Source organism: Camponotus floridanus, unplaced genomic scaffold, assembly GCF_003227725.1.
Source record: "Camponotus floridanus strain SB8 unplaced genomic scaffold, Cflo_v7.5 scaffold107, whole genome shotgun sequence".
Lineage (NCBI taxonomy): Eukaryota > Metazoa > Arthropoda > Insecta > Hymenoptera > Formicidae > Camponotus > Camponotus floridanus.
The window spans coordinates 572,434-584,795 of record NW_020229223.1 but is presented as its reverse complement, the minus strand read 5'-3'; the positions used below and the strand labels follow the sequence as shown (position 1 = coordinate 584,795).

General features: G+C 31.4%; 2 protein-coding genes across 2 annotated transcripts; both read right to left on the bottom strand.

The window, feature by feature from the left end:
• Window positions 1-235: 235 nt before the first annotated feature.
• On the bottom strand, window positions 236-4,360 carry LOC105250667 (ATP synthase subunit beta, mitochondrial). The gene is made up of 7 exons (XM_011256864.3): window positions 4,163-4,360; window positions 3,221-3,433; window positions 2,269-2,532; window positions 1,804-2,147; window positions 1,466-1,691; window positions 1,160-1,389; window positions 236-824 (listed from the first exon to the last, which is right to left on the bottom strand). The coding sequence occupies exons 1-7, from the start codon at window positions 4,260-4,262 to the stop codon at window positions 651-653; spliced, it is 1,551 nt and encodes a 516-aa protein (XP_011255166.1). The 5' UTR covers window positions 4,263-4,360; the 3' UTR covers window positions 236-650.
• Window positions 4,361-7,590: 3,230 nt separating this feature from the next.
• On the bottom strand, window positions 7,591-11,101 carry LOC105250668 (protein yellow). The gene is made up of 3 exons (XM_011256865.3): window positions 11,030-11,101; window positions 9,323-10,213; window positions 7,591-8,385 (listed from the first exon to the last, which is right to left on the bottom strand). Exons 2-3 carry the CDS (start codon window positions 10,093-10,095, stop codon window positions 7,866-7,868), a joined length of 1,293 nt encoding a protein of 430 aa, XP_011255167.1. The 5' UTR covers window positions 10,096-10,213; window positions 11,030-11,101; the 3' UTR covers window positions 7,591-7,865.
• Window positions 11,102-12,362: the final 1,261 nt, after the last annotated feature.

Genomic DNA, 12,362 nt, shown 5'->3' with positions numbered 1-12,362 from the left:
GAATCCTTCACGTGACATCTCCAAGTGCGACTTTACATATCAATGCTTTCTTGAAAGACCTTCGTTGCTCTTGCCGTTACCACATAATTTATAATCTTTAATGTACATTTTCAGTTATATTGTATTATTTTCTCAAAATTAAGATTTAATAAAATAGGAGTGTTAAAATGCAAATTGTTTTTGTAAAACTTTTATTAGTGTCTAACACTATAATTATTATATGATAATTAGTATTAACATGATTACTGATTTAATTTATGAAGACCAGAAGTAACATGTGTAAATATGCATCCTGATTGACTACACATATTCATTGTTCCTGATTTCTAATAATTTCATTATTTTTGTAGTAAAAGGAAGATAAAAGTAAGCTTCACGGGTTTTACTGTGTTTGCATAACAAACTTTGGCAGTATTTTAATTAATCTATTACAATATAATAATATAATAATTTATAGTGTTATATTGCAAAAAAGTTGTGTCTGGTATTTTTGTATCTGCCTTTTATCATTTAAAAATTTAATTTGAAAAACTGTAACTTAATGAAAATCACAAAAGATCGAAGAATTCAAATTTTAAAAGGTTGCTTCCTCGAACGAGTGATGACTGAATAAATTCTCAACAACACTTTTACGATAGATGTGATTTAATTTATTGTTTGGCCAACGATTCTGCTTTTGCTACTACTTCCTCGATCGGGCCGACCATATAAAATGCTACTTCCGGTAGATGATCTAATTCTCCGCCCAATATTTTTTGGAATCCTTTGATGGTTTCCTGCAATGGTACTAATTTTCCGGCGTGACCAGTAAACACCTCGGCGACCTAGAATGATTCATTTTTTAGTACATTATTAAATGATGTATAATTAAAAAATATGTTAAATAATTAAATAAACTATGTTCACATAACATAGTAATGATATTGCTATTTTGAAAGAGGATTACTAAGATTATTGGAAAAAGAATAACATCAGACACACAAAAATTATTTCTAACAAATTTTAAAAAATATGCATTTTATATAAAAATTTTTCAGATAAAGTTAGTTTCAAGAACATCCTTCTTGCCAGTACAGGAAAATATCTTCTTTATAGAAATTATATTTAAAAATTTATGAAAGTAGTTTTTGGTAATTTCCACATATATAGTATATTTCACCTGGAATGGCTGGGACAAAAATCTCTGGATTTTGCGTGCACGAGCAACCGTCAGTTTGTCTTCTTCCGATAACTCGTCCATACCCAAAATGGCAATGATATCTTGAAGTGATTTATAATCTTGAAGAATCTTCTGTACACCACGAGCGATGTTATAATGTTCCGCGCCGATGATATTGGGGTCCATGATACGGGATGTGGAGTCGAGAGGATCGACGGCCGGATAAATACCTATTTTATCAATAAATTCATATTTGAATTACAGACATTGTTGTGCAATATATTTAATTCTCAGAACAATATATACCCAGCTCAGCAATGGCACGTGACAACACAGTAGTAGCATCCAAGTGAGCGAAAGTAGTCGCAGGTGCAGGGTCTGTCAAGTCATCAGCAGGCACGTAAATAGCTTGTACAGAAGTGATGGATCCCTTCTTCGTCGTAGTAATACGTTCCTGCATGGTACCCATGTCAGTAGCTAATGTGGGTTGATAACCTACAGCAGATGGAATACGACCTAGCAAGGCAGACACCTAAAACATGTATACATTACAAATATATATATTATGTAGCATACTCAAAAATGTCGCTTCATTTATTTTAATTTGCTTAATAAACTGTATATACTTATACTTTTTCTCTTACCTCGGAACCAGCCTGGGTAAACCTGAAGATGTTATCAATGAACAATAGTACATCTTGACCTTCCTGGTCACGGAAATATTCAGCGACAGTAAGTCCAGTGAGTGCCACACGGGCACGAGCGCCTGGCGGTTCATTCATCTGTCCATACACTAGTGCTACCTTAGAGGTTTTATCTTTGAGGGAAATGACACCAGATTCTATCATTTCATGATAGAGATCGTTGCCTTCGCGCGTCCTCTCGCCCACGCCGGCGAATACTGAATAACCACCATGAGCCTTGGCTACATTGTTAATCAGTTCCATAATGAGTACAGTTTTGCCGACTCCAGCACCACCGAATAAACCTAATAAATAATATCATTATTAGTGCAAGTGATCAGCAATATGTAATCTTGATATTTTTGCTAAGGAAAGATTGATCTTTTAAATTAATCTATAATTAATTCTATTTCAATAATGCCTCACCAATCTTTCCACCCTTTGCATAGGGAGCCAATAAATCCACGACCTTAATGCCCGTTACTAGAATCTCTTGCTCAACAGACATCTCTACGAATTCGGGAGCATCCGCGTGAATAGGAGCCAATTTATCAGTAGGAATAGGTCCACGCTCGTCAATGGGTTCACCAATGACATTGATAATGCGACCCAGGGTTTCAGCTCCCACAGGAATACGAATAGGATATCCAGAATCCAAAACATTTTGACCACGCACCAAACCTTCCGTACCTATAATACAAAATTGATAGTAGATTACAATTTTACTAAATTGTAATAAAAAATAATAATCATTAATACTTTATAATGATGTTAAGATGTGGATCTTGAATACAGGATGTGATTGTATTGAAATAAGCAAAAATCTGTAACTTGTAAATATCTGAAATAATAATTCTAATGAAGAAATCTAATCAGCTGGAGATAATTACTCTTTCAGAGGACATTGGTGTTAAGGAAAAAAGTAATTTATCTTTTAGAAATCAATTTTTTAATCTTTGAAAAATAATATGGAAATGAAGGATTCAAAATACAAGCTGAAGTTTATAAACTAGTATAGTCAGATTTGATAGGAAAAAGTAAGCTTTTAATATTACTCTAAATTCTTCTAAGTTATAAGAAATATATCTAATTTCTTATATGATTCTTATATCTTTTAAGGAATATATGTTTAGTACAATTTCACAGAGTTCAAGTTATAGTACTGTAGATGTGTGTGTGTGTGTGACTGACATGTTATGTTAGAAGAGTGATCTACAGTAAATGGATAAATTTGCTAAAAAATTTTCAATCTCTAGGTAAAGCATAGTGGGTGTTTAATAACACTTTAAAATTTTTATATAAAAATTCATAATTGTTATAAACTCTTACTATTAAATTCATAAAACTTACATATTATATAATATTTGTAACATATTACCATCCATAGCAATGGTGCGGACTGTATTTTCTCCAAGATGTTGAGCAACCTCAAGTACAAGCCTGGGTGTACGATTTTGAACTTCCAAGGCATTGAGAATTGGTGGAAGAGCATCTTCAAATTGCACATCAACAACAGCACCAATGACAGCAACTACCTTCCCTTGTGCGCCTCCCTTTGGCGCAGCTGCAGCTTTCGCCGCATAGTCTCTTTCTATTTAAAAGAACGTTTGTATACGACTAAATATATAGATTAAATGTCTCTTTAATTCTCTCATTTTTATAAGAGAGAACATAATTTCAAAATTTCAAATATCTTTACAAAGATTGACTTACAAACACAAGAAATGCATGTTACATAACAAAAAAATATACTTGTATGTATAAATATTGTAATAAATTATTCTCTAAGTTATGAATTCCATTGAGCATTATTTAATGTAACTTTGTTACGCTACATTTTCAAATATATTCTAAAAAATATTCAAATAGAGAAATAGAGGAAAATAGGGAGAAATAAAATATTGATTATAAAAACAAAAATTATTAAACAAATCATAAAACAGATAACTCTATATGAACTCTGGAATAAAATAATAAATTATTGCATAATTATGTTGAGCTTTAATTCATTCACTAAGAAAATGCAATGAACGAATGTGACTTTAGGCCGCCATATTGAGCAGTGGAACCTGCGACAATCGATCACCGATTATATAATCGTTGTAATAAATGTTTTTCCCTCATATCTCGAATATAATCTGTATGAAATTTAAATATATTGATTGTCATATGTCATGAACAAATGACACTTTAAATCAAATCGTGAATTGAGGAACGCTTTCGGAACAAGGGGTGGATTGCGAGAGACGGCGAATACATCGACAAGATTTCGCGTTATCGGCAATTTTTCAATGCATTAAATAGCGAAATGCATACTCACTGTTAATAGCGAGAGCGCTCGATACTTTCGCTATTTCATTTTGAAAGAGGCAGGGCTTTACAGCCCTCAAGGCTGCTTTCGATACAGCACTCAACATCATGGCCGGTCGATTAAAACGAGACTGCCACTGCTGAGAGACAGGTTTCGTAGATCTCCCGTCAAGTTCAGTCAAGTTTCGTCGAATAGAGACTGCGTAACTAGTGTTATTGCAGACTCATTGCGCATGTGTGGCGAGCTCGACGTCATTGGCCGCATCCAGCGGACTCAATAGTTGGGCAACATTACTAGATTATCCGATGTAACTCGACGCTGATTGGTCGGACCTGAAAGTAGAAACCAATCACGTTCGATTGTTACTTAGTGATCGAGTCCGCTGAATGCGGCCAATCATAGATCTCGTAGCATAAAACACCCTAGATTTGAACATCGATCAAAGAGAAGAATTCATTTGGACACAACCATTCACATTGACCGATGCTAGAGTAACTAGAACAATTGACCAATCAGAGAGCCCTGTTTTCAACTAGCCAATAGACAATGCGTTTAATTGGACGTCATCCAATGAAGAATGAAGATTAAAATTTGACCAATCAGAAGAGGGAAAGTTTAGTTCCTTTTATTCTGATTGGTCCAGTTCTAATCTTTAATCTTGTGAATGTTTCGCTCTATGTTTCTTTTTTTTAATGGAGTTAGAATTTTACAAACGCGCGCCATTTACTCTGTACTGTTTATTTGTTGTATATTGATCTAATTTATTTATCGTTTGATATTCATAACAAGTATATTAATTAATCAATCATTAAGCTAATTTATTAATCATTTACTATTTGATACGCGTATCATTGGTGTAAAAACTATGCACAAATTCATCGATAAGGTAAATTTTTTTATTTTTTAATAGATATTTTTGTCAACGAAAACATGATAACAACAGTAATGTAAAAATATAAAATAATAAGAGTAATAATGATAAAATATTATAAGTAATATTTTAAAAATAATAAAAGTATATATAAATGATAATAATAATGTAGTATGTATACACACACACATACGCATATACACACACATACATACACAACATAACACATATATATGTATATATATACACACATATTAAAAAAAAGTACAATTAATTACAAAAATAAATTTAATGGTAAGAACAATTAATTGGAAATAATTTTTTTCTTAATAAAGAAAAAATATATTTCAAGTATATTATTAATATTATGTACATATATATTCAGTGCAACAATTTACTGTATATACAATATATATGTATTTCGACTAATCTTGCCCCAGGTAGCAAGATTATGTCTTTAAGACATCTTTAAGATGTCTTTAAGCGTATTTCTGTTTTTTTTTTCATTTTGTACAATTAAAATATCGCATAAAACAGAAAACGCGGTTCTAATTTGCCAATTTTGATTCAATTTTTAATTATTATTATTCGAACCAAGGTTCATTTAAATCTTTATAATTGTCCTTGCCGTGTATGCATTCTTTTATGAGCGCATACTATTTATACGCACGCATGTACGCAATTTTTTGTAGGCTTCAACTGTAATTAATAAACAAAATTATAAACCTGAGAATTTCTCTCTCTCTCTCTCTCTCTTTCTCTCTCGCGCGCGATTACACCTGTAATTCAATTCATTCACTGGATCCACACAATACGCTTCTTAGTCAGAATTGATAACGGAGATCTCAAAGTTTTCTGAGAAAAGCAGCTTTTATTAACGTCAGTATGTATACATAATGTATACGGCCTTATTTACAGGATGAATTGAACAGAGAAAAACGAGGCAAGATGACTCATTCGACGAAAGCGAATGGAACATTCCATCGGTGGATGGAATCATAAAATGTATATATTGCGTAGAACATATTTGTGGATACTGCAATGGGAAGTAAAATAAGAATTTTCTGAACTAAACAGTTTATTTAAAATTTTGTCTTTATTGATGTTTCTTTTATTTTTTATCAGTAATAATAATATAGTAATTATTATAATATAGTAATTATAATAACAATAATAGAGTAATAATAAATTGATACTTGATGACTTACTCTATATATATATATATATATATATATATATATATATATATATATATATTTAATAATACTAACAAAGATTTTATGTATACACAAAAATATAACATGAAATAATGTGTTAATTTAAGTATAGAAATTGTTTAATGCAGGACTAGACCAAAGAGAGAAAGAGAGAGAGAGAGAGAAAATAAGAAAATAAAGAATAAACAACAAAAAGAAAAATTTTTTCAAAAAGGAGAAAAAATAAGGAACAGAGTTAAAAAGAAGAAAAAGAAAGAAGAACAGGTAAATATTCATTGAAATATTAAAAATATACATATATAAATATAAATTAATATCGATATTATATAAATAAATATACATGCCAAATTTTTTTCTATTTATATTAAAAACTTTTATCAGCACCGTTTTACTTTTAAATGCTGTTTATAAATTATTGTAATGATCATAATTTACAATTGGATATAACGAATAAACAAACAAACAACAATTGCGAATTATCATTATTAAAATCAGAGATATTGATTTAATAAACATAAGCAGAATTTTTAATATTTTATATTCGTTCATTAAGGCATTTCAAAATTTATTTTTAGTACTAGAAATCTATAATCTATCTATTATAAACATCGAATATTAATAGTAAATTTCGAAACGTCGATAATAATAGATAATAGATACATCAGAGAAAGTTTGACATGTAGATAATATATATGTCAAAGAAAGCTTATACGTAATGTTATTATGCATTCGTTGTATTGCTTCTGGATCTCATGCTTTATTATCGTGCTATTTTTATCATTCAATTTTTACATTATTATCATTCATATTTTTATATCATCTATTTTTATTTTTTCTTTTTTTATCAAATAATAATAACGATAAAGCTTGCGCATGTGCAGTAATTATTGCATCTGATAATTTTATGTTTATGCATGCAGTGTCTAATCTGAATACAATTGTTCTCGGCACAAATGTGCCGAGAATTCGCATTCGTTGTTTGTTTATTCATCGTACTGATCTTATAATAAAAAGTTACAGCTGCATAATTTAAATTGAAAGTGCAAATCCAAGTTTCTAATTTAAGCCGTCTATTTGGATCGATAACACTTTGAAATCATGACGATTGGACGCGCTTTGATTAATTAAGGGTTCGAAGGGTAGTTATAAATAATACAGTGAAAAGAACACATTCACGCGTGGACATAATCCACGAAAACTCCGATAACAAAAATCGATTCTTAAGTATTCCTTTTGATATACATGTAAACAGAATATCCTTCGATTAATATAGATTTTTACATCTCTCTAAAAATTTATATTATACATCGATAATTAAAATTTGGCTTTAAATAATTTTAAAATAATTTTAAATATTACTCCGGTAAAATTTTTCATGATATCGTTAAAAAGATATTTGCTATCCGTTACGTAATTGTTGAATTTTTCTATTCTGTACTATTTTCATTTCGTGTTTTATTCAATTTACACCTAAACATATAGACATTATGGAAAAATTCTGGGCACTTAAAAATGTATGCAAAATATAATCGATTTTTTACTAATGTGAACTTATAAATCATTTCTTCTAGCGTTTGAATCGGCAAATCTGCACATCTTTATATATATTTTTGATACAAAGCAATTACTTGGCAACAAATACCAGAAGTACGGCCAATAAGGTGGCAAGGGCGAATCTGACGGATTCGGCACTGGCGGTAAAATCCGGCCATTCCGGCGCCGTTCCATTCTCGTAATATTGATAACTCTTGACTCCTAAATGTGTTCGAATCAAACGATAGTTGGGTACACTGATATTGACACGATTGTTCAAAAAGTTTTGTAACATGTTAGTGACACACCAAAAGTTACCGTCTTCGTCGAACGTGAAGCTATCGGGCCACTGCGTCAACACATGATCGCGCGATATAATTCGTCGACCGACAGCAAAGGAAGATTTTTTGGTATCCCACATAACGATAGCGTCGTCAGCTAATAAGCCGAAATAAAGCACGCCAGTAGCCGACATTGCCATACCATCGGTCTGCGATTCCTTCCGCCCGAGTTCCTTCACGAACTGATCAATGTTCGTCACGTTGTCTCTCGCAGCGGATACCGGGATTGAGTACAAATGAAACGAAGATAATGGCGAGTAGTAAATCTGCCTGAAACAGATTTCCATTCGTTAAAATCTCTTGCATAAATTTGAAATTTACTTATTAAAAATACTGCGGAGAAAAAATTTCTTAATATAAATAAAATTAGGGCTGTACTCGCGAGATATATAATAGAAATATTTATACTCGTTTGACTTATAATCCGCACCTTCTTAATAGCTCATCAAAGATATATTTTTCATTCATTCATCATTCTTTTATAAATCGAAAGTTGCTCTTGTTACTCCCAGTGTTATTTGGAATCAATAAAACGTCAAAGACGTTTGATCTTTTTGAAATACTCTTTTACTTTCAGAAAATTATTTTTTTACACATATTAATACAAATAATAATAAAAATATTTATAGTTACTGCTTTGAAAATATTTTTTTAAGTATGAGTACAATAGTAAAAAAATAAAAACAATACAATAGAAATAGCATTGAATATTTAGCATTGATTATTTAAAAATATACATACGATAAGATACATATGAAGATAATATGTTTTAAACATTAAAAATCTAGCTAGCCATTTTTGAGCTTGTGAGATAAATCGAAGGTTAATAAATAGAATGATACAGCATGATGAATATGTAAATCCAATCGCAAAATTTATACAGTAATACACAATAACATAATTTTATTTGCAATTACTTGCATTGTGCTATAAAAATTTTACTATCGCAAAAAATGTTACGTATCGTAATGCATTTCTATTAATAAAATATTTGATATTAATATTTTTTTTATTATAGCAATCAAGATGTTATATCTTGCATGTTAAAACTATCCAGGACACTGATATAAATGTTTCTTTTAGACATCACTCAAAGGGGATCATTTCTCGAAATTTTTCGCACAGGTTTAGAAACACCCTGTATTATATTCAATTCTCATGTGATCCCTTGCGTAAGAAAAAAAAATTTTAATTTTTTTTAAAATACCTGTTGGACTCGCTTGCAGGTGAGAGCGCTATGCCGTCCACGTTCACCGGGTTGATCACACGCGTTTTCGCTACCATAAACCCGACCGCCTCTTTCTCCGCCTTCATGGAGTCGTGCCGAATCTTCCAAGAGGTATTATTCTTCACGGAATACACGATGATGCCAGGATCGTCGAGACCATTGTCAGTAATGTATGCCATGCCACCGTTCTCGTGATCAAGGACAATATCGTTGAGATATGTCACACCGCGGCGAGCTACGTAATCAGGGAATTCGTAAGTGCGTATTATTTTGCCGTTGTCTTCGAGATCAAGGATGACTAGGCGAGCCGGACAATCTCTTTTATTTTCCATCCGCAGAGCTGTAGATCGACCGGTATCTAGCACCCACATGCGACCTTTAGGATCGATTTCTATGCTGTGGACTAATTGAAAAGCCGAGCAGTCGCCCAGCTTCTGCATATCCCAGGTGGGAAAGGGGTCCAGAAAGGGCGCCGTTTCATTATTGTTCACCGGTTTTGCCGACGTGACCCCCAATGTCACTGGCACCCCGTCCTTCCATCGTGGTATTGTCAGGTACATCTTATCCTTCCAGAACTTCACGGTGGTGATGAAGTTGTTCATTGGTATGTAATCGCCACGCAATAGAGCATATTTTCGTACTTCCTCTGACGGCCACTTAAAGTCAATCGACTTCCACTCGAAGATTACTTGGAATTGTTCATGACACAATACTACGACAAGTGAAAGAGTCAACAGTAGTAATCGTTGCATTTTATCGTTGGAATCAATTCGATGTTTTACTGCACACGTAGTATTATGTTTTACGGGTGCTGTCTTTCCACTCTTTTTTTACGAATCCAATGTATATATGCCGGAGAATTATTTAACCCTGTTTTTAAGAATTAAATATAAAATTCACAATTAATGTACGTGATATATAGAGAAATTTCAGTGAAGCGTTTATGTAAAATGTATTAAAAGATCCATTTAAAGCAAAAAAGATTGGAAATGCTTCCCCTTCGAAATGGATGTTAATTATCAAAATTATTTATTATATAAAAAACAAACAATAATTTAAAAGTTCTCATAAGCACATGCGCGTATGAAGTATATACAGTAATATGGTATATATATTTTTTCATACAATAAACTTAATATAAAATCACATTGAGAGATTTATATTTGTATAAATCTTTCATACATCTTATGTATTCTTTGTTGTATATGTACTTTTTATAAAAAAAGATTCCATTGTAACATATATATAATTTGCAAATTCATGTCAATATTTCAGGAGTTATGTGTTTAGAGAAAAAAATATACATATATAAATTTGTAAATTTTATCATTGATAACTCAGGAATTATATGTAAAATCCATTTTTATACACCATTTTTCACTTTTTAATGTTTAAATATAAAATAGATATATAATTTTATAAGAGAAAAAATAATCCCGTTTAAATATCAATTATCGATTTATAATATTTATTTATTTATTATCAATTAATGTTTTAAATTGTCTTTTTTTCGATTTTTTCTATGGACCTATAAAAAAATCGTAAAGTTGCGGAATATAAGTCGCAAAGTGCGTGAAATCTCGGAAGAAGTCGTAACTCCGTGATAGCTTAGTTCTTGATGAAAATGTTATTTTCGTATGTGTAGATATATATATAAGCGCACGGCGAGGTGCTACATTTGTATACCAAGTGCAACGTTAAATGGTCACGCAACGACGATCACAATTTGACTGACGAGAGACGCCTTCGTACTTCGCCAACATCGTCGGTTAGGGAGGCGATCTCCCACTCATTCGTTTGGTGTGTGTATTTACACTAGCGGTCAGAGAGATGAGGGGAAGACGTCACGCATGTAACACTGACATAAGCCTACGTAGGTAGCAAAGGACGCAGAAATGCAAAGATTGCTGCATTTTCTGCTTGATCGCGCTACGAATTGGTCCAATAATGTAACCGAAAATAGCCAGCCCCCCTTAACTAATTCTTTACAGATAAATAATTATAAAATATAGGAGCAAATTAATAAACAATTGGAAAATAATTGGCAATTAAAATTTATAATTGTTAAATTATTCATGTGCATTTTATTTCATTTTTTTTATTTTTAATAATTTCTTAACTTTTATCTTTGAAGAAAAAATTGTTTTTGTGCGAATTTAATTTTGTATAATAAATCTGTTTATTGCTATCTAAAACTGTCATATATTTTGTATTATTACCATCAAAAATATATTATTATGATAAAAGCAATTTATTTCTTAAATAAAAATGATTACTTATTAATAATTCTTTCTGATAAATAATACTTTTAAGAAATAATCACAAAATATATATAAGAAAATAATTAAAAACGTAACTAACTGACATTTATGATAATTTATAACTGGATGTGGTTTGTTTACGTGCGTTTCATTTTCTTTCATTTTTAATAATTTCAATAATTCTCTAACTTATCTTCAAAGAAAAAAAAAAGGAAATTGTATATTTTTTTAAATAAATGCTAATATAATTTATATTCTTAAAATTTAGCATTAACATCAAATTATAAGTATATTTCATACAACAAAAATATCAAATATACAATGAGTTCATGGTTACTCTCCGCTCATGTCTCTGAGAGTGAGGATGACTTATCCCACTTATTTGTCTTTGAGGTGTAGGAAAACCTTGAAAGTAATACGTTTATAGTAGATATTTGATGTAAAAGAATTGCCTTGAGTTCCATGAACGTGATTCTCATGCGAATTTTGTCATGTATATGATACATATTAATGTACATACAATCGTCATTAGTGGATGCTGTATATCGTAGGTATTTTTGAGAATTACATCAACGGGATGCAATGTTATTGCAGCGTCGAACAACAGGCTATTACGCAATGATACTATGTGCCTTCTTCCCTCCTCACCACGGTCTGCTTCCCGCGACCGACATGGATCAGGCATACACATAATGCATCGTATGTTGACACGACGACTCTTCTGCATTATGCTTCATCGTTGCAATCTTGTATCAAGA